The sequence below is a fragment of the Stegostoma tigrinum genome, chromosome 34 (genome assembly GCF_030684315.1).
Source record: "Stegostoma tigrinum isolate sSteTig4 chromosome 34, sSteTig4.hap1, whole genome shotgun sequence".
Lineage (NCBI taxonomy): Eukaryota > Metazoa > Chordata > Chondrichthyes > Orectolobiformes > Stegostomatidae > Stegostoma > Stegostoma tigrinum.
In genome coordinates, this window is record NC_081387.1 from 18,057,081 (window position 1) to 18,074,940 (window position 17,860).

Consider the following 17,860-nt stretch of genomic DNA (forward strand, 5'->3'; position numbering starts at 1 on the left):
TTTGGGCTATAGGGAGAGGCTGAATAGGCTGGGGCTATTTTTTCTGGAGCATTGGAGGCTGAGGGGTGACCTTATAGATGTTCATAAAATCATAAGATGCATGGTGAACAGCCAAGATCTTTCATTTTCCAGGGTAGGGGAGCCCAAAACACGAGTTATAGGTTTAAGGTGAGAGGGGAAAGATTTAAATGGGACCTGAGCGGAACTTTTTCACGCAGAGGGTGGTGCACGTATGAGCTGCCAGAGGAAGTGGTGGAGGCTGGTACAATCACAACATTTAAAAGGCATCTGTATATGAATGGGAAGGGTTTAGAGGGATATGGGGCAAATCCTGGCAAATGAATTAGATTAATTTAAGATATCTTGTCAGCATGAATGAGCTGAAGATAACGAGGCGTAGAGCTGGATGAACACAGCAGGCCGAGCAGGAAAGCTGGTTTCAGGAAGGTGTCAACCCTTCATCAGAAGTGGGGGAAGGGAAGGGGGTTTTGAAATAAATAAGGAGGGGGGGGGGGAGGCGGGTAGAAGATGGATAGAGGAGAAGATAGGTGGAGAGGAGACAGACATGTCAAAGAGGCAGGGATAGAGCCAGTAAAGGTGAGTGTAGATGGGGAGGTAGGGAGGAGGTAGATCAGTCCAGGGAGTCCAGGACAGGTCAAGGGGGCGGGATAAGGTTAGTAGGTAGCAAATGGGGGTGCGGCTTGAGGTGGGAGGAGGGGATAGGTGAGAGGAAGAACAGGTTAGGGAGGCAGGGATGAGCTGGGCTGGTTTTGGGATGTGGGAGGGGGAGGGGAGATTTTGAAGCTTGTGAAGTCTACATTGATACCATTGGGCTGCAGTGTTCTGTTTCCAAGCTGTACAACACTGTGAATCTAATTCTCCTTGTGTGCCAGATTCAGGGGAGTTTACTTTTTTATCGTCTTTGCCCCGTTCCATCTTGTAGGAGCTTGTTGTGACCAAATTGATTGTCGTCTTTCCTGCATTATAAGTTTGGTTGTCAACTGCTTTGAGACATCCTCAAGTAGTGGAAGATACTCCATAAATGTGAGATTATTTTCCATTGTGGCAATGGAGGTTTAATTTGCATATATGTACATTTGGTTGCACAATTTTTTTAATTTTTCCTTCAGATACGAGTGGAAAGGAAACATTGAGGAAGACAGCGAAATTCTGCTTGTGAGTTTTCAGATTATAACATAAGGTTTGACCAGATCAAGAGTGATTGTGCATAATTACATGGTCCTTGGTGTGTTGTAATATGTCTGTGGGCTTCACAGCAGGAGGTTAGATCTGAGTAAGCCTGGGGAAGTGAAGGAGTGTAGCAGACCGTGTGGTCAGAGAGAGAGTGCATGAAAGGGGACTTTTGAAGGTGTGCTCCAGGAATAGAAGTCTGGGGAGGAGAACTCCATAATGTAAGCCTTGGACCACATTTCCTTGGAGTTAATAAGATTGAAAGGAGATTTCATAGAGGTGGAGATCATGACATAGGAAGAGGAGTAGGCCATTCAGCTTATGGAGCCGGCTTCACCATTGAAAATTATCATGGCTGATAATCCACTTAAATATCTTTTACCCACACCATCCCCTAACTCTTCATACTATCGGTGATCAAAACAATTATCAACCGTTAAGTACTCTCCTCTGGGGTGGTTTCACAAACTTGAGATTTTAAAAAAAAGTCTCCCTGTCTTGGAGCTAAGTGGTATTCTTCTTATTTTTAAATTTTGGTTCTTGTTCTCGACTCCTCATCTAGGGGAAACTTGCATCTTGCCTGTCTATTCCCTTGTGCATTTTGTCGGCTTCAATGAGATCGCCTCTAATTCTGCAAAACTTCAGAAGCTACAGGCCCAGTTGTTCCACACTCTCTTCACCAGACAATCCTGGTGACAAATCTGGTGGAACTTTGTTGCATTCTCTCTGTGACAGTCTCTTTCCTGAGGTAAAGAGACCAAAACTGCACACAATAATCCAGGTTCAGTCTAACTAAACTCCTATACAGGTTTCAATAAGGAGACATAGAAATAATACTCCTTTCAGCTGATGGTACAGGATTTAAGTTTTTCGGCCAGAAATGCAGGGGATTGTGAATAACCTTTTTTCCACCACGTGTGCCAATAATCTGGAAGTCGTGCCAATAATCTGGAAGTCATACCAATACGGTTCATCGAAGCGGGGGTGTATCAATGATTTCAAAAGGCATTTGAGAATAGTGTACTTGCAGGACTACAGGGTGAAGAGGGGATTGGACTGGACTACTTCAGAGTGAGGTAACATAAACTTGATAGGTGCAAGGCCTCATGTTGTCTTGTAATGGCTCTGTGGATCTGATAACTGAGCTGTGAGTGGTGAGACAACAAAGAGAGGAAGAGGGGAAATTGGGTTGGAGAGGCTGTGACAAGTCCATTGTAGTTGGTAAAGTAAGTAAATTGTGAAGAGACCTTACCTAGAGAGCGCAGTGAGGAGGTGGAGTCCTGTCTCTCAGAGAGTGGTCAAAATGAGTCATATAGATGCTGTCAGGGAAAGCTAGACAAACAGACGAGGGAGAAGGAAATACAGGGATGCAGTGATTGGGTTAGATGTGGAAAAGTAGGAGGGCTCTCAAGTGGAGCTGAATCACTGGCTTGGCTGAATGATATATTTCTGGTTTTATTTATAATTTTCTGTCTGTTCAGCAAGTGAACAAAAATGAATACTCTAGACAATGTGTTTGTTCTTTAATTGTCTACAGTTCTGACATATTCAGCAGGGCAGGGAATATAGAAATATAATGACAATGGACCAGGCATGTGTTCGCTGAGAAGTGTGATTGCAATTTTAAATATGGTCGAGAGTCAGGCAAAAGATTTGGTCTCTTATCATCCAGTAGTTGTGTTTTGCCAAAAGTGGTGATCAAAATTTGCTGAACTCCAGCTTGTGGAGTCAGGTTAGCTCTGGAGTTGTGGTGCGTCTGCATTTCTTACTTTTATTTGCTGTTTTTTTTGATATGGAGTGGTGTACTGTTGGGCCACAGGTGGGGACAGGAAGTCTACAGTTCAGCAAATACGTTGATTTGAAAAATAACATTTTAGAGCAGTGATTGTCAAATTAAGTTGACGGGAACCACAACAGACTGACTGACTATCCTGATCTATGCAATCTCCACGCTAGCATTTCCTATCCCTCTTTATTTCACTCGATCGGCATATCCTTCCATTCCATTCTCCTTCATGCACTTACCTAGTTTTCCCTTAAATGCCTCTGTACTATTCACTTCACTTGCTCCATGTGCTGCAATTTCCACATTCTAACCACTCTGGAGTGTGGAACTTGCTTTTGAATTCGCTATCGGAATCAACAGTGACTACTGTATATTTATGACATGACACCCCTTTTATAGTTTGAAAGAGCTTCACGGTGTCTCCTCTTTGCCGTCTCTTCCTGGAGAGATCTTTCAGGTAGAATCAAGTACTGACTCAGAATTAACCCTTAAGGTTTCATTTCTGTGCACTGCCCAGTGCTGGTGAAAGGTCACAGACCTGAAGCAGTAATGCACTTGCTGTGTCACTTTCTTTTTCCCTCCCCCAATACAGGTTGGGGGTGGCTCCCTGATATAATATATACTCATATAGCTAATATTTGGTCACATGAAGTGATGAGAGAAATAATAATTCACTGCCATAAGTTCCATTGTAAAATTGAAACTTGTCCTGAACCACACTTGTACAGGTCAAAGGAACTCAGAAGTAGGTTTGACTTGTCGTTCTGGCCAAAAAAAAACTTTGTCTTGATTCTGCCCCCTTTTTATCTCCAAGGTGGGAGTTTCATGGCAGTACTGAGTCGTGGAAACAGCAGGGAATCCTTCTTGGGACATCTCAAATGAGTGTGTTTGGGTCTGTTATCTTAAAGGTACATGCTGCATCTCACTGACACCGCATGGTGCCCTAACCACTTTCAGTCCACAGTCAGTTCAGCTATGATCTTACTGAGCCACAGGGTGAGCTCAAAGGCCTACTCCTCCTAGTTCTCCACGTACGCCTGTAGAATGTAATGAGTGTGGACTCGTTGAGGAGTGGAGTTGGCCAGGCACACTGGGTGAATTGAAGAGAGTTACAGGGGAAGGATTGGCTGAGTGGGATGGTTTTTAAAAGGTGACAGTGGGCTGGAATGCTCCCCGACTTCAGCACCATTGAATATTGGTCATGTGTTGTATTAGGGAATGACATATTCCAATCTGGCTGATTAGCCATCCCTGCTCAAATTCATTTCTAGTCCCCCAAAGCCTTAATTTTGAAAGATGTACAACTGAGATGATGTTTCCCCACATGGGACAGCCTAGGACCAGAAGGGCACAGACTCAGAATGAAAGGGTGCAAATGAAAGACTGAAATGAGGAGGAATCTCTTCTCTGAGAGGGTTGAGAGTCTTTGGACCTCCCTGCAACAGAGAGAGCTGTGGGGGTAGAGTGCTTAAGGCTGAGACAGACAGATCCTTGATCAGTCAGGGAATCGAGGGTTACGGGAAAAGTGGACATGAGGAATGCTAGATCAGCCGTGATCCCATTGAATGGCAGATCAGGCTCAAGGAGCTGAATGTCCTACTCCTGCTCCTATTTCATATCGCGTTATGGTCGTAGTGCAGTGCTGAACTTCAGTAATTTCCTAAGAGTCGAAAATGCAAGGCCGGCACAGCGGGGCAACTACATCTGCTCCCTGACTCCGCAGATGAGGGAGTGTGTTCCCAGCAATTCTCAACCCTTCCCATCCCCCTGTCTAAACAGATTCCCAGCAGCCGCAGTACTTTGGACTGCTGTTTTATTTATGGTTTGTTGTTGATGTGTTTTCTGGGTGATCTGAAATGCTCGAGTCAGACTTGTGACTCCTTTGACTTAGCCACACCGCATAGTGTCAGACTGAGTGCAGCTCAGTTCTACTTAAAGGCATTGTGACAGTGGCACAGTAAGAACCTGTCCCATCATGTAGGAGCTCCCCAGGTTTGATGTGAAGGCTCCTGCTGTGACAAATCTTCTGTCTCAGTTGTCAGCTGGTCAGATCGCAGAAACCGAGCAGAACATTATCTGTCACTCCCATGGGAGATGGGTCAGGGAGGGAGGGATGTGGGGAGGGCATCTAGATGATGAATCATTTTGCAAAATTTGTGGCATTGTCACCTTGTTTGCTAGCAAAAGACATCAAAAAGCTGCATTTCTGTCGTGCGTCAGGTCATGTCTGCTGGCCAAATGAGTTGCAGTAGCTGTTCTGACTGTAGGAAACGTGGCGAATGATTGATGCATAGGACGATCCCACAAACAGCAGTGCATTAATGACCAGATAGTTTGACTCCATTGCTGTCGAGTATCCTGGGTCAGCTTCGTCCGCTGGTACCAATTTGTGTTGCTGCTGTATTTGCAGCAGTGGGCGGGGATGGGAGGGTGCGCTGCCATTTCCCAATCCCATCTTGGGAATACATCACTGCTTCTTTATCATCACTGGGTCAAAATCCTGCGTGCTGTTGCCAGGAGCATTGTGGGAGTACCTTCACCAAGTGGTTGAAAGAGCAGCTCAGCCTCAAGGGCAGCGAAGGATGGTTCGTAAATGTTGCTCTTAACATTGACGGCTGCATCCTGTGACTGAATTTTTTAATAAAATGTCCTTTGGTGGGGGAAGGCTGTACGAATGTTGTTGTGGTGTGGCAGTAATGCCCCTACCTCTGGATCAGGAAATGCAAGTTCAAGTCCCTTCTAGAATCCCTACAGTGTGGAAACTGGCCCTTTGGCCCATTGAGTCAATACCAGCTCTCCGAAATGCATCCAACCCAGATCTACCCCCTAGCCTATCCCTGTTACCCTGCATTTCCTATAATCTCATCCATCCAGCCTGCACTTCCCCAGACACTGTGGGGTTATTCAGCGTGCCCAGTCCACCTATCCTGCACATCTTTGGGCTGTACCTGCCCCATCTGTCTCTAATAACATCTCTGAACAACTTGATTTAAAAAAATAGCAAAAAAGAAAAATGCTTTTTGGGGCATCCCAATACCGTGAAAGGTGTTTTATAATTGCATACCTGTCTTTTTTTTTTATTCACTAGACTTATTTCTGGGTGAACATTTATTGCATGTCCCTAGATGCCCTTGAGAAGGTGGGGGTGAGCTGCCTTCCTGAATAGCTGCAGTTCTTGTGTTGTAGGCAGACCCACAATGCCATTAGGGAGGGAATTCCAGGATTGTGAACCAGCCACGCTGAAGGAACACGGTATATTTCCACATCAAGATGGTGAGTTGTTTGGAGGGAAACTTGAAGGTGTTGGTATTCCCACGTATTTGCTGCTCTTCTCCTTCCAGATGGAAGTGGTCTTGGGTTTGGAAGGTGCTGTCTAAGTATAGTGGCAGAACGCCTTGTTAAACCCTCAGCTGAGCTTCAGTCAGTGCAGAACTGCTTTCAGGCTGATCTGGGCTGGCCAAGCAGAATAAATGTTGAGATTTATAGTGATATTTGAAGTGGTATGCACTGACACCTGAGCCGTGAAACTTGATAGTAAAGTTAAAAATCAGAATAATTAGTAGGATTCATTTCCGTTGAGTGCCATTTTTAGTGTGCCTGTCAGTGCATTTAAACAAATTCTCACTTGTGCTGTGTCGCTTTTATGTTCGGAGTACGCAGGCCAGTGATTTGTTTAAAAACAGCAAAGGGAAGAACCTTTTCAGAGCAATTTGAAGCGTGTTGTTAAATGGATAGTACAGTTGAAAGCGTGTGTATTGTCAGAGAGGGCTCAAAGCTTAATAAGCTTTTGGGGAAATAGTTATCTAGGGCGTCCTTTGAGGATGGGCAGAGGGTGAAGAGATTGCAGCAGATGGAGAAGTGTGTAACGACTGGGAGGTTAATCTGAACACATCATAGTCATATAGCACGGAAACAGACCCTTCGTTCCTCCGGTCCATTCCGACCAGATATCCCAATCCGAACTCGTCCCAATTGCCTGTGTTTGGCCCATATCCTTATGAACCTTTCCTATTCATGTAACTGTCCAAAGTCTCTTAAAAGTTCTAACTATACCCACCTCTATCATTGAATGTATATTCAATAATCCTGCCTCCTCTGCTTGCTGAAGAAAATTCCAAAGATACGGATCATTGGGGAAAAGGAATCCCCACTCGTCTCCATCTCACATATGAGGCTCCTTCTTTTTAAACTGTTCTAGAATCTTCCACAGAGGGAAGCATCCCCTCAGCAACTGCTCTGTCACATGCCCTCAAAAAGGCCAAAGTTTTGATCGTGCAGTAATGTATAGTAATCCAGAGCCCAAGGCTAACCCAGGGGGGACATGAGTTCGAGTCCCACCAATTAAAAAGAAATGGCCTAATGTGCCCATGAAACTGCTGTCAATTGTTGTAAAAACCCAGTTGGTTCACTAATGTCCTTTAGAAAACGAAACTTGCCATCTTTACCCAGTCTGGCCTCCATGTAACTCCAGACCCACACCCATGTGATTGCTCTTTGACTGCCCTGTGTTGGGCGTTTGCGAGTGGGCAGGAAATGCTGGTCAGGATTGCCCACATCCCATGATCAAATATGGCGGAGCAACCGTGAAGGGTCCTGGGGAAGGATCCTGACCTGAAACGTCGACTTTCCTACTCCTCCGATGCTGCCTGGCCTGCTCTGTCTCTCCAGCTCCACACTGTGTTGACTTGAAGAACTCATATCCCACTGTGGTGTCATTGAGCCATAGCACTTTACACTACGGAAGCAGACCCTTCAGTCCAACTCGTCCATGCCGACTGGAAATCCTAAATTAATCTAGTCCCATTTCCCAGCGTTTGGCCTATAACCGTCTAAACCCGTCCTGTTCGTGTACCCATCCAGATACAATCACAACATTTAAAAGGTATCTGCCTCCTCCACTACCTCTGGCAGCTCACTCCATTCACACACTGCCCTCTGTGTGGAAAATGTTACCCTTGGGTCCCTTTCATATATTTCCTCTCTCACCTTAAACCTATTTCCTCTAGTTTTGGACTCCCCTCCCTATACTGGGGAAAAGACCTTGTCTATTTACCCTATCCATGCCCCTCATGATTTTATAAACCTCTACAATGTCACACTCAGCCTCCAACGCTCTCGGGAAAATAGCCCCAGCCTATTCAGCCTCTCTCAACAGCTTAAACCCTTCAACTTCGGCAAGATCCTTGTAAATCATTTCAAGTTTCACAGCAACTGCCTGCAGTTTCAGATTTGCATAGGCAGCATTTATTGGAAGCAAAAATTTAAAAAAAAAAACTGCAAGTGCTGGAAATATGCAATAAGAACAGATGGTGCTGAAAATGCGCAGCAGGCCACTCAGCACTTGTAAAGCGAATATTGGGTTAATGATTTGCGCATATGTTCTAAATCAGCCTGCAGGTTATTGAGCCTAGTGTCCTCTCAATGTGAATCCTTGGTCCTCCTCTTTCCCATTTTACTGAACTGTTTTACTTCAATCAATGTTTTCTTGGTAAAAGATGGCACCCTGACCAATTAACCTGTGCTTTTTCCATTGTTCCTGATCTTACATCAAGTTTTGCCATGTTCGCAACAGCTCGCGTTTCTGTAGTGCCCTTAACCCAATGAAAAGTTCCAAGGGACTTCTCGGGTGCATTAACAATTTGAAACTGAACCAAATATGAGGGAAGATCGCCAAAAGTCTGACTGAAGGGATAGATTCTAAGGGGTGTCTTAAAGGAAGAAAGAGAGGCGGAGAGGTTCTGGGAGATCACTCCAGAGCCGTTACTTGGGCATGTGAAGACATTGCCATCAGTTATGGAGCAAGTAAAACCAGCGGTCTCAAGTGGCTAACATTGGAGGAAAGTGCATTCCTTTAGCGGGTTCAAGAGCTGCAGCGGGTTACAAATGTTTTGAAGCCATAGAGCAGTTTGAAAGGAAGGCTGAGTATTGTAAAGTTGAGGTGTGGCCCGACCAGGATCCAGTATAGGTCAGTGATGACCATGGGTGATTTGATCACATAGCTCGGTGTGAATCAGGATACAGGCAGCGGAACTTTTCACATACATGTGGCTTCACTCAAAGCAGCCCACTCAGTCCGGGGGTCTCAACTTTGTGGTGTGGCGGCTGCAGCTGCTCGCGAGGGAAATAAATTGCTGCAAAACAGAGACTGCCTGAATGTCCGTTCTGAGCTGCGGCCCTGATGCTGATTAGCGTTGTGCATCTGGAGCAATTCTGCAGGCCTGTCAGCTCCCCTGCGAAATGGTCTGACTCGGAAACAGTACCTGGGGCAGATGACAAATGCGTGTGTCTTCTTTGTCTGCAGAGGGCAGCCTTTATCAAGCGAACACAAAGAACTGTGGATGCAGGAAGTGTGAAACAGAAACTACACATTGCATCTGTGGCAGGAAAACCAGAATTAACCTTTCGAGACCAGTGACCCTCCATCGGAATTAAAGGGTGAAATTTATGCTGATGACCATCAGAGTAGATGCTGCCAGACCTGTTCTGTTTCTCCAGCACTCTGTTTTGTTTAATAAATTGAGCATCTCTTAGAGTCATACAGCACGAAAGCAGACCCTTGGCCCAACTATGCTGACCATGTTCCCAAACTAAACCAGTCCCACCTGCCTTCACTTGGCCCAAAGGTTCTCATATATTTGTGTACTTATAAGTACATATTTAGGTACTTTTGCAAATGTCTTTTAAATATTGTAACTGTACTGCATCCATTGGAAACCAATTCTCTTTAAAAATACTGGCACCTATCGAGACCCAGGCTGCAGCGTTTGTGTGGGGAGGATGGTGCCTGTGCAACTCAAGTCTATTTGTGATTCTTCTGCGAGGAAATTAAGCAGTCAGAGAGGAAAAGAAATGCTTGTATTAATGTTGCACTTCTCTCTGCCACCAAAGTGCTTTTCAGCTGAAAGAGTACCATTCAAAAGGAAAGTAAGTAATTCAGAAATGTGATAGCTAACTTGCAAACCTCAAACTCCCACAGGTAGCGATTCGATAATGATCAGTAAGGTGTTATTGCTTGAGGAAAAATATTAGTCAGGAGACTGGGCAGAACTCTACCTGCTCTTCATCAAAATAATAATCCATAGGATTGTTCGCATATGTTTAACAGACCTGCACCCATATGCTGAATTAACCAGCAAAGGACCTTTTGAAATTTGTAAGGGTTTTGTTGTAAATCTATAGTTCAGCACAAGCACCAGTTTTCTGCTTTCTCATCTGGACCCTTTCCCTGTCTAGAAGCCAACACCCCACTGGGGAAAGCTCAGACTCTCTTTTTCCTGACCAACATTTTCAGAGATGCTACAGCATGCCTACGGAGAAGAGTGGGCATTGAACCCAGGTCTTCTGTCTCAGAGGTAAGGGCACTTCCACTGCCCCACAAAAGACCTTCAAGCAAAGCCCGATAAAACCGTAGTTGCTGTTGTGATATGGTAAACGCTGTAGTCAGCTCTCAGACAGCACATCCGCCCCCCAAAATAGCGAAAAGGATAGTGTCCAAAATCTTCCTTTTAAAGTGAGATGGATGAGGAGTAAATATTGGAAAAGTCTGCTGCTCTTTTCAAAGCAGAACCACCGAAATATTTTTTTAACATCCTGAAAGAATGATAGAGACTTTTGAATGTGAGTTTGCTCGCTGAGCTAGAAGGTTGGTTTTTCAGATGTTTTGTCACCATTCTAGGTAACATCATCAGTGAGCCTCCGACGAAGCGCTGGTGTTATGTCCCGCTTGCTGTTTATCTGGTTAGGTTTCCTTGGGCTGGTGATGTCATTTCCTGTTCCTTTTTCTCAGAGGATGGTAGATTGGCTCCAAATCAACGGTACACCATGGGATCTCCGATATCAGGGTTCTTAGCAGAGGCAGTAATGCAGAGACTCGAACAAACAGCTCTGCCAATCTTCCAACCCAAACTTTGGGTCCGCTACGTGAATGACACCTTTGTCATCACTAAACAAAACAAATTAGAGGAAACCTTCAAGACCATCAATAATACCCTGACTGGCATAACATTCACAAAAGAGGAGGAAAACAACAGCAAACTGCCATTCCTAGATGTCACAGTAGAGCGAACAGTCAATGGGGAACTTCAAACCAGCGTCTACAGGAAAACAACACATACGGACCAAATACTGAACTACAGGAGCAACCATCCCAACACCCACAAACGAAGCTGCATTAGAACATTATTCCAACGAGCCACCACACACTGCAGCACAAAGGAACTACACAGAGCAGAAGAAAATCACCTATACAGCGTATTTAAAAAGAACGGGTACCCTATGAACACAGTCCGCCAATTTCTCAGCAACAAACCCAAACAGACAAAACGGGCTCAGAAACCATAACCACTCTCCCCTACATCAAAGACATTTCCGAAATGACTGCCAGACTACTTGGACCTCTTGGCATCAGGGTAGCCCACAAACCCACTAACACACTAAAACAGCAGCTAATGAACTTAAAAGACCCTATACAGACAACAAGCAAAACGAACATCATCTACAAAATACCTTGCAAGAACTGTGGCAAACACTACATTGGACAAACAGGCAGAAAACTAGCCACCAGGATACATGAACCTCAACTCGCCACAAAACGACATGACCCACTATCACTAGTATCCTTACATACAGATGAAGAAGGACACCACTTTGATTGGGACAACACATCCATCCTAGGACAAGCCAAACAGAGACACGCACGAGAATTCCTAGAGGCATGGCATTCCAACCGGAACTCCATCAACAAACACACTGACTTGGAGCCAATCTACCATCCTCTGAGAAAAAGAACAGGAAATGACATCACCAATGCAGGAAATGACATCACCAACCCAAGGAAACCTAACCAGATAAATAGAAAGCAGGACATAACACCAGCGCTTCATTGGAGGCTCACTGATGTTACCTAGAATGGTGACGAAACGTCTGAAAACGAACCTTCCAACTCAGCGAGCAAACTCACATCCCGAACCTCAACCTGAGCTACAAATCTTCTCAAAACTCGCTAGAGACTTTTGAGTCGCAACTGAAAGATGTTTCTTTAGCCCTGCAGCCGTCCTTTAGTTTGGCACTAGATGTATCAGCTTGTTGGAGTAAGTGCTTTGATTTGATTTTGTTATTGTCACATGTTCAGATACAGTGAAAAGTATTGTTTTGCAAGCTAACCTGACAAATGATGCCTTACATAAGTACATTAGAGTAACAGAACAGAATGCAAATTAGAGACAACAAGGTGCAGAGCTGGATGAACACAGCAGGCCAGGCAGCATCAGAGGAGCGGGAAGGCTGATGTTTCAGGCCTAGACCATTATATTGTGTCACAGCGACAGAGTAGATGCAGAGAAAGATAAACTCTATTATATGAGAGGTCTGCTCATAAGTCTGACAACAGCAGGAAAAAACCTGTTCTTAAATCATTCAAACTGTTGTATCTTCTGCCGAATGGAAGAGGGTAGTACAGAGTATAACCGGGTCTGGAGGGATCTTTGATTATGTTAGCTGCATTCCCAAGGCAGCATACAGTGTAGATGGAGTCAGTGTATGGACTGGGCTGCATTCATAACTCTCTGTAATTTCTTGTGGTCTTGGGCAGAGCACTTGCTGTATCAAGCTGTGATGCATCTACACAGGGTGCTTTCTGTGGTGCTTTGATAAAAATTTTATGTGTCATTGTGGGCATGCTGAATTGTCTTAGCCTTCTGAGGAAGTAGAGGCATTAGTGTGCTTTCTTTAGTGTAGCGTGAACGTGGATGGGCCAGGATAGGTTGTTGCTATCTACTCCTAAGAACTTGAAGCTGTGGACCTCTTCCACCTCAGCACCAGGGACGACAGACAGGGATATGTCCTCCACTCCACTTCCTGAACTTGATGACCAGCTCCTTCGTTTTGCTGACATTGAGGGAGAGATTGTTATCTTTACACCAGTGCTGTGGAGCTGGTTTTGAACTCGTGACATTCAGTTTGGAGGTGAGGATCCTAACCACAAAGCCTGGGAGCTGTTAGAGGTCATTTGTTGCAGGCTGTTGATATCAGTGTTAAGAGTTTCTCAGGGCTGTTTCATACAGTTTGGATTAACCCTAAGGGAATTGAGAAGTTGAGTGTGTGAAAATTGGGTTGCACAGGTTTGTCTTGATGTCCTATAAGTTGAGAAGAGTGCAGTAATCCCTCAACATTGGACTGAAGTGTCAGCCTTGCTTTTTTCACGCTTCGAGATTGGAGTGGGTCTTAAACCCAGAACCTTGAGAGTCAGAGGTGTGTGCACTAACAGCTGATGCATGTCCTACGCCGAGGGTCAGACCATATTTGGAATATTGTGAGCTATTTTGAGCCCCGTATCTAAGAAAGGGTTTGCTGGTGTTGGAGGGGATCCAGAGGAGTTAACAAGAATGATACTGGGATGAAGGGCATGTCATATGAGGAGCAGTTCAGGACTCTGGGTCTGTACTCGTTGGAGTTTGAGGGATGAGGCGGGATCTGATTGAAACTTACACAATGCTGATGGGTCTGGATGGAGTGCACATGGAGAAGGTAGCACAGTGTTTAACACTGCTGTTTTGCAGTGCCAAGGGCCTGGGTTCAATTTCAGCCACAGGTGACTGTATAGAATTTGCACATACTACCCATGTCTGTGTGGAATTCTGACCAATATTCCAGTTTCCTACCACAGTCCAAAGATGAGCATGTTAGGTGGATTGGCTAAATTGCCTTGACGTGCCCTGGGACTAATCACGGTTAACGTGGGGTTGTGGGGTGGAAAAGTAGGGAAGTGGGTCTGGGTGTGATGCTCTTTGCAGGGTTGGTATAGACTCAGTGGGCAGAATGGCCTCCATTTGCACTGTAGGGGTTCAGTGAAAGGCTCGACAGTTTTGACCTGTATCCTCTGGAGTCCTACAATTGTGTAAGACATTTCCACTAGTAGGCCAGACTGGGACCCGAGGGCACAGCCTCAGATTGAAACGACAACCCTTTACAACTGAGATGAGAAGGAATTTCTTCAGCAACAGGGTGATAAATCTGTGAAATTCATTGCCACAGAGGCTGTGGAGGCCAAGTCATTGAATGTATTTAAGGCACAGATCGATAGGTTCTTGATTAGAAAGAGAATCAAGGGTTACAGGAAGAAGGCAGGAGATTAGAGTTGAGAAACATAGCCATGATCACTTGGTGGAGCAGACTTGATGGGCCAAATGGCTTAATTCTGCTCTCTTATGAACCAGTCTGCACCCTATAAACCTTCAGCATATAGCAGTGTGATAATGTCCAAGATATTTACTTTAGTGATGCTGGGTTGGGGATGGATGTTGATGAGGACCAGGGATGAGACATTTGTTTTAACATCTTTAGTCTTGGGTTACCATATGTCTGACACCTTAGACAATGTAGCACAGCCATGCTGCTGCACCTGAAGGTATCATAGACTGAAACCTCTGGATTAGACCTTGCGTCTCATCGTTCAGTGTCAGGAGAGTTAAACACTGAACAAGACTGCCACTTCACAAATAAAACTTGAAGTGTGTTTATGCTTCTTCAGAATAACGGTCACTTTATTTCTCTCTTAATCAGATGATTAAAACACGAAGCACCAAAGTGGACGACCTAGCGGCGTACGTGCGGTAAGTGAGGGGACTGGGTTAGCCACAGACTTGGAATGGAGGAGGGCAGACAGGCAGGCTGGCTGGCTGTAATCATCCATTCCCCTCATGCTGTCCAACAGGAGCGACAGGCAGCTACAACGCAATGCCAGCAGAGAGACCAAGGAACTTGCTCCTTGATTGCCCCTTGCACACTGCTGGCAGATAACAACTATTCCAAAAATACAGCCTGGCTGCTAGTGCAGCACTCCTTCAGTGCTGTGCATCTCACTTAAGAAGGCGTTAGACATGTGCCTTGTGTGTCTGTTGTCGGTGGTGAAATAGGAAGCCATAATATTTTTGTTTGCTGCTCAACCCCCAGTTGGGAGAAAATCGCACACTCATCTTGGCTCGTGAATCTATTACCTTTTAATTCTGAATACGTTACTGTATTCAGTCAAATGGCAATCTGAGTGCCATATCCACAATGGTAGTATGACACAGTTCAGGTTAACCCTAGGTGATCCAAGCCAAGGGCGGGTTGCACAGGCTTGTATTGTAATCCCTTTTTTATAGAAGATTAAGGAATGAGTCATAGAGTTGTACAGCATGGAAACTGACCTTTTCAGTCCAACCCATCTATGCTGACCAGACGTCCTAAATTCACCTAGTTTTCTATGCCAGCATTCGGCCCGTATCCATCTGAACCCTTCCTATTCATATTCCTATGCCTTTTAAATATCGTCATTGTACCAGGCTGCACCACTTCCTCTGGTAGCTCATTCCATACATGAACCACCCTCTGCATGAAAAAATTGCCCCTTAGGTCACCTTTATATATTTCCCCTCTCTCCTTAAATCCATGCCCTCTAGTTTTAGACTCCTCTACCCTGGGAAAAAAAGACGTTGGCTTTTCACACTATCTGTGCCCCTCAGGATTTTAGGAACCTCAGTAAGATCACCCCTTAGTCTCTGACATTCCAGGGAAAATAGCCTCTGTCTATTCAGTCTCTTCCCTATAGCTCAAACCCTCCAACCCTAGCAACATTTGCAAAAAGCTTTTCTGCACCCTTTCAAGTTTTAACAATGGCCTTCCTATGGGAGGGAGACCAAAACTGAACGCTCTATTCCAAAAGTGGCCTAACCAATGTCCTATACAGCCACAACATGACATCCCAACTCTTATACTCAGTGCACTACCAACAAAAGCAAGTGTACCAAACACCTTCACCACCTTCTCTGTAACTCCACTTTCAAGGAACTATGAACATCTGTAATACTATGTGCAATATCGCCCACTTTGTGACAGGGAGGATGTAACTGGTTTACTAGATTAATACCTGGAATTGGAGGACTGTCTCAGACAGTCTCGTCTCAAACCATGGAGTTTGGAAAACTAGAACGTGAATTGAAGGTTGGAAATTTATAAGATCCTAGGGGTCTTGGCAGGTTGGATGTCCACTGTTGTAGGAGAACTGAGTCTTTGGAACTCATTACTCAGTGAAATGGCGGAGGTGGAACCCTTAACTAGCTTTAGAGTCGAGGGAGGTGGATTCTTGGTAACCAAGAAATGTAAAGGTTATTAGTGGCCAGTGAGAATATGGATTTGAGGTTGCAATTAGATCATCTCTGATTTTATTGAATGGCACTGTGGGTCTGATGGGTCGAATGGCCTTCTCCTACTGCTTGGTTCAGATGTTCTCCAATAATATAAGTCCATCCTGGTCTATCTTTCCTCATGGGAGGATTCCTTTCATCCCAGGTGTCAGCTGCCTGAGCCTTCTCTGAACTAATGCCAATGAAAACATACCCCTCTTGAAGTCAAGAGACCAAACTGCACATGGCATTCCAGTTGTGGGTTCACCAAGGCCACTTTTACACTCCACCCCCCACCCTCCATCCTGCACGCTGGCTCAGTGGTTAGCACTGATGCATCATGGTGCATCAGTGTTCGATTCCAGCCTCAGGCGACTATCTGTGTGGATTTTGCACATTCTTCCCTTGTCTATGTGAGTTTCCTCCTAGTGTGTGGGTTAGGTGGATTGGCCATGCCAAATTGCCCATAGTGCCCAGGGATGTGCAGACTAGGTGTATTAGCAATTAGAAATCCGTGGTCACAGGTATAAGGGTAGGGAATGAGACTGGGTGGGATGCTGTTTCGAGGGTCAGTGTGGACTCAATGGGTTGAATTGCCTGCTGCCACCTTGTGGGGATTCTATGATTCCACTCTTGCTGTAAAGGCCAAAAGGCAGTGGAAATTTTGACCTCTTTCTCAAAATGCTGGTGAAGCTGTGTAGTTGGAACGTTAAAACCCAGACCGATGGATTTTCATTGGGTTTGCGACTTCCAGGTTACAGAACCGCATGGGTAAATGATGTTGAAGTTCAGGTCAGCCTTGATCTGGTTGAACAGTAAAGTAGGTTCAACAGTTGAGCAGTCTCCTCCTGTTCTCATGACTTAGTTCCATTCCTGAGCCTTAGAGTTGTCTACTGGTGACGTGTCCCCACTCCATCTCCTTGCAGGTCCGTTCACCCTTATGAAGTGGCAGAGGTAATCAGTGTGCCGATCGACCAGGGGAACCCACCGTACATGAAGTGGCTGAGCGACGTGGTGCCAGAATAAAGTCCTGGGCCTGTGGCCGGAGGAGAGAGACATCTTTCAGGAGCAGCGGCAGGCAGACAGCGGCTGTTCCCTTGAGTCCCGCATTTGCTTTGATTTGTTTGGTCTTCAAAGGACCTTCTTCTTCAGATCTCTCTGCTTCTGGTTTTTCTCCTGCACTAGGTTCCCTGGTCTAATTCCTGCTTCCAGCCCACAGCCTGCCATGGCTAGAAAGGCTTTTGTGTGTCTTATTGTGCCCTCATGGTGAGAAGGCAGTTGTGGCAAACACTCTCACCTTTAGGGGACACTTGGTCTGGTCACTGTAATGAAGGACATACAATGTGCTTCAGAACATCATGTTAGAGTATCATGTCAAATATCGTGTGTGTGAACTTCACTAACAATGACCCGTTTAGTGGTGTTTCCTCTGTTAATTTCTAATTAAAATTTTGATCAGATTTATTCTTCTTGTTTTAGTTTGCAACGTTTCATAGTGCTTGTTACTGTGACATCTGCTATGAAAGTGGGCAGTAGAGGTTCCAGAATGTGTAGTTTTTTTGAAAACTGTTTTCACCTGTATTTTTTAATTTAAGAGTTAACCTGGTGAAGTTTTATTCATGCAACAGAAAATGCACCTTCCCAAAGGAAAAAGTATTTTTCTCGTGGTTTTAAGTTGGTTGCACTGAGATCCAGTCGTCCTTGCCTTTAGCTCCATTTT

The 17,860-nt window shown here is 45.0% G+C and overlaps 1 protein-coding gene across 1 annotated transcript in view; it reads left to right on the plus strand.

Annotated features, from left to right (window-relative positions):
- The window catches only part of LOC125446638 (protein CutA homolog), a 32,775-nt gene extending 15,171 nt beyond the window's left edge, over window positions 1–17,604 (plus strand). Inside the window, exons 5-7 of the mRNA XM_048520363.2 lie at window positions 1,131–1,176; window positions 14,537–14,586; window positions 17,067–17,604. Of these exons, the coding sequence (XP_048376320.2) occupies window positions 1,131–1,176; window positions 14,537–14,586; window positions 17,067–17,166 (196 nt within the window). The 3' untranslated portion in view covers window positions 17,167–17,604. The remainder of the gene's footprint in view (window positions 1–1,130; window positions 1,177–14,536; window positions 14,587–17,066) is intronic.
- Window positions 17,605–17,860: the final 256 nt, after the last annotated feature.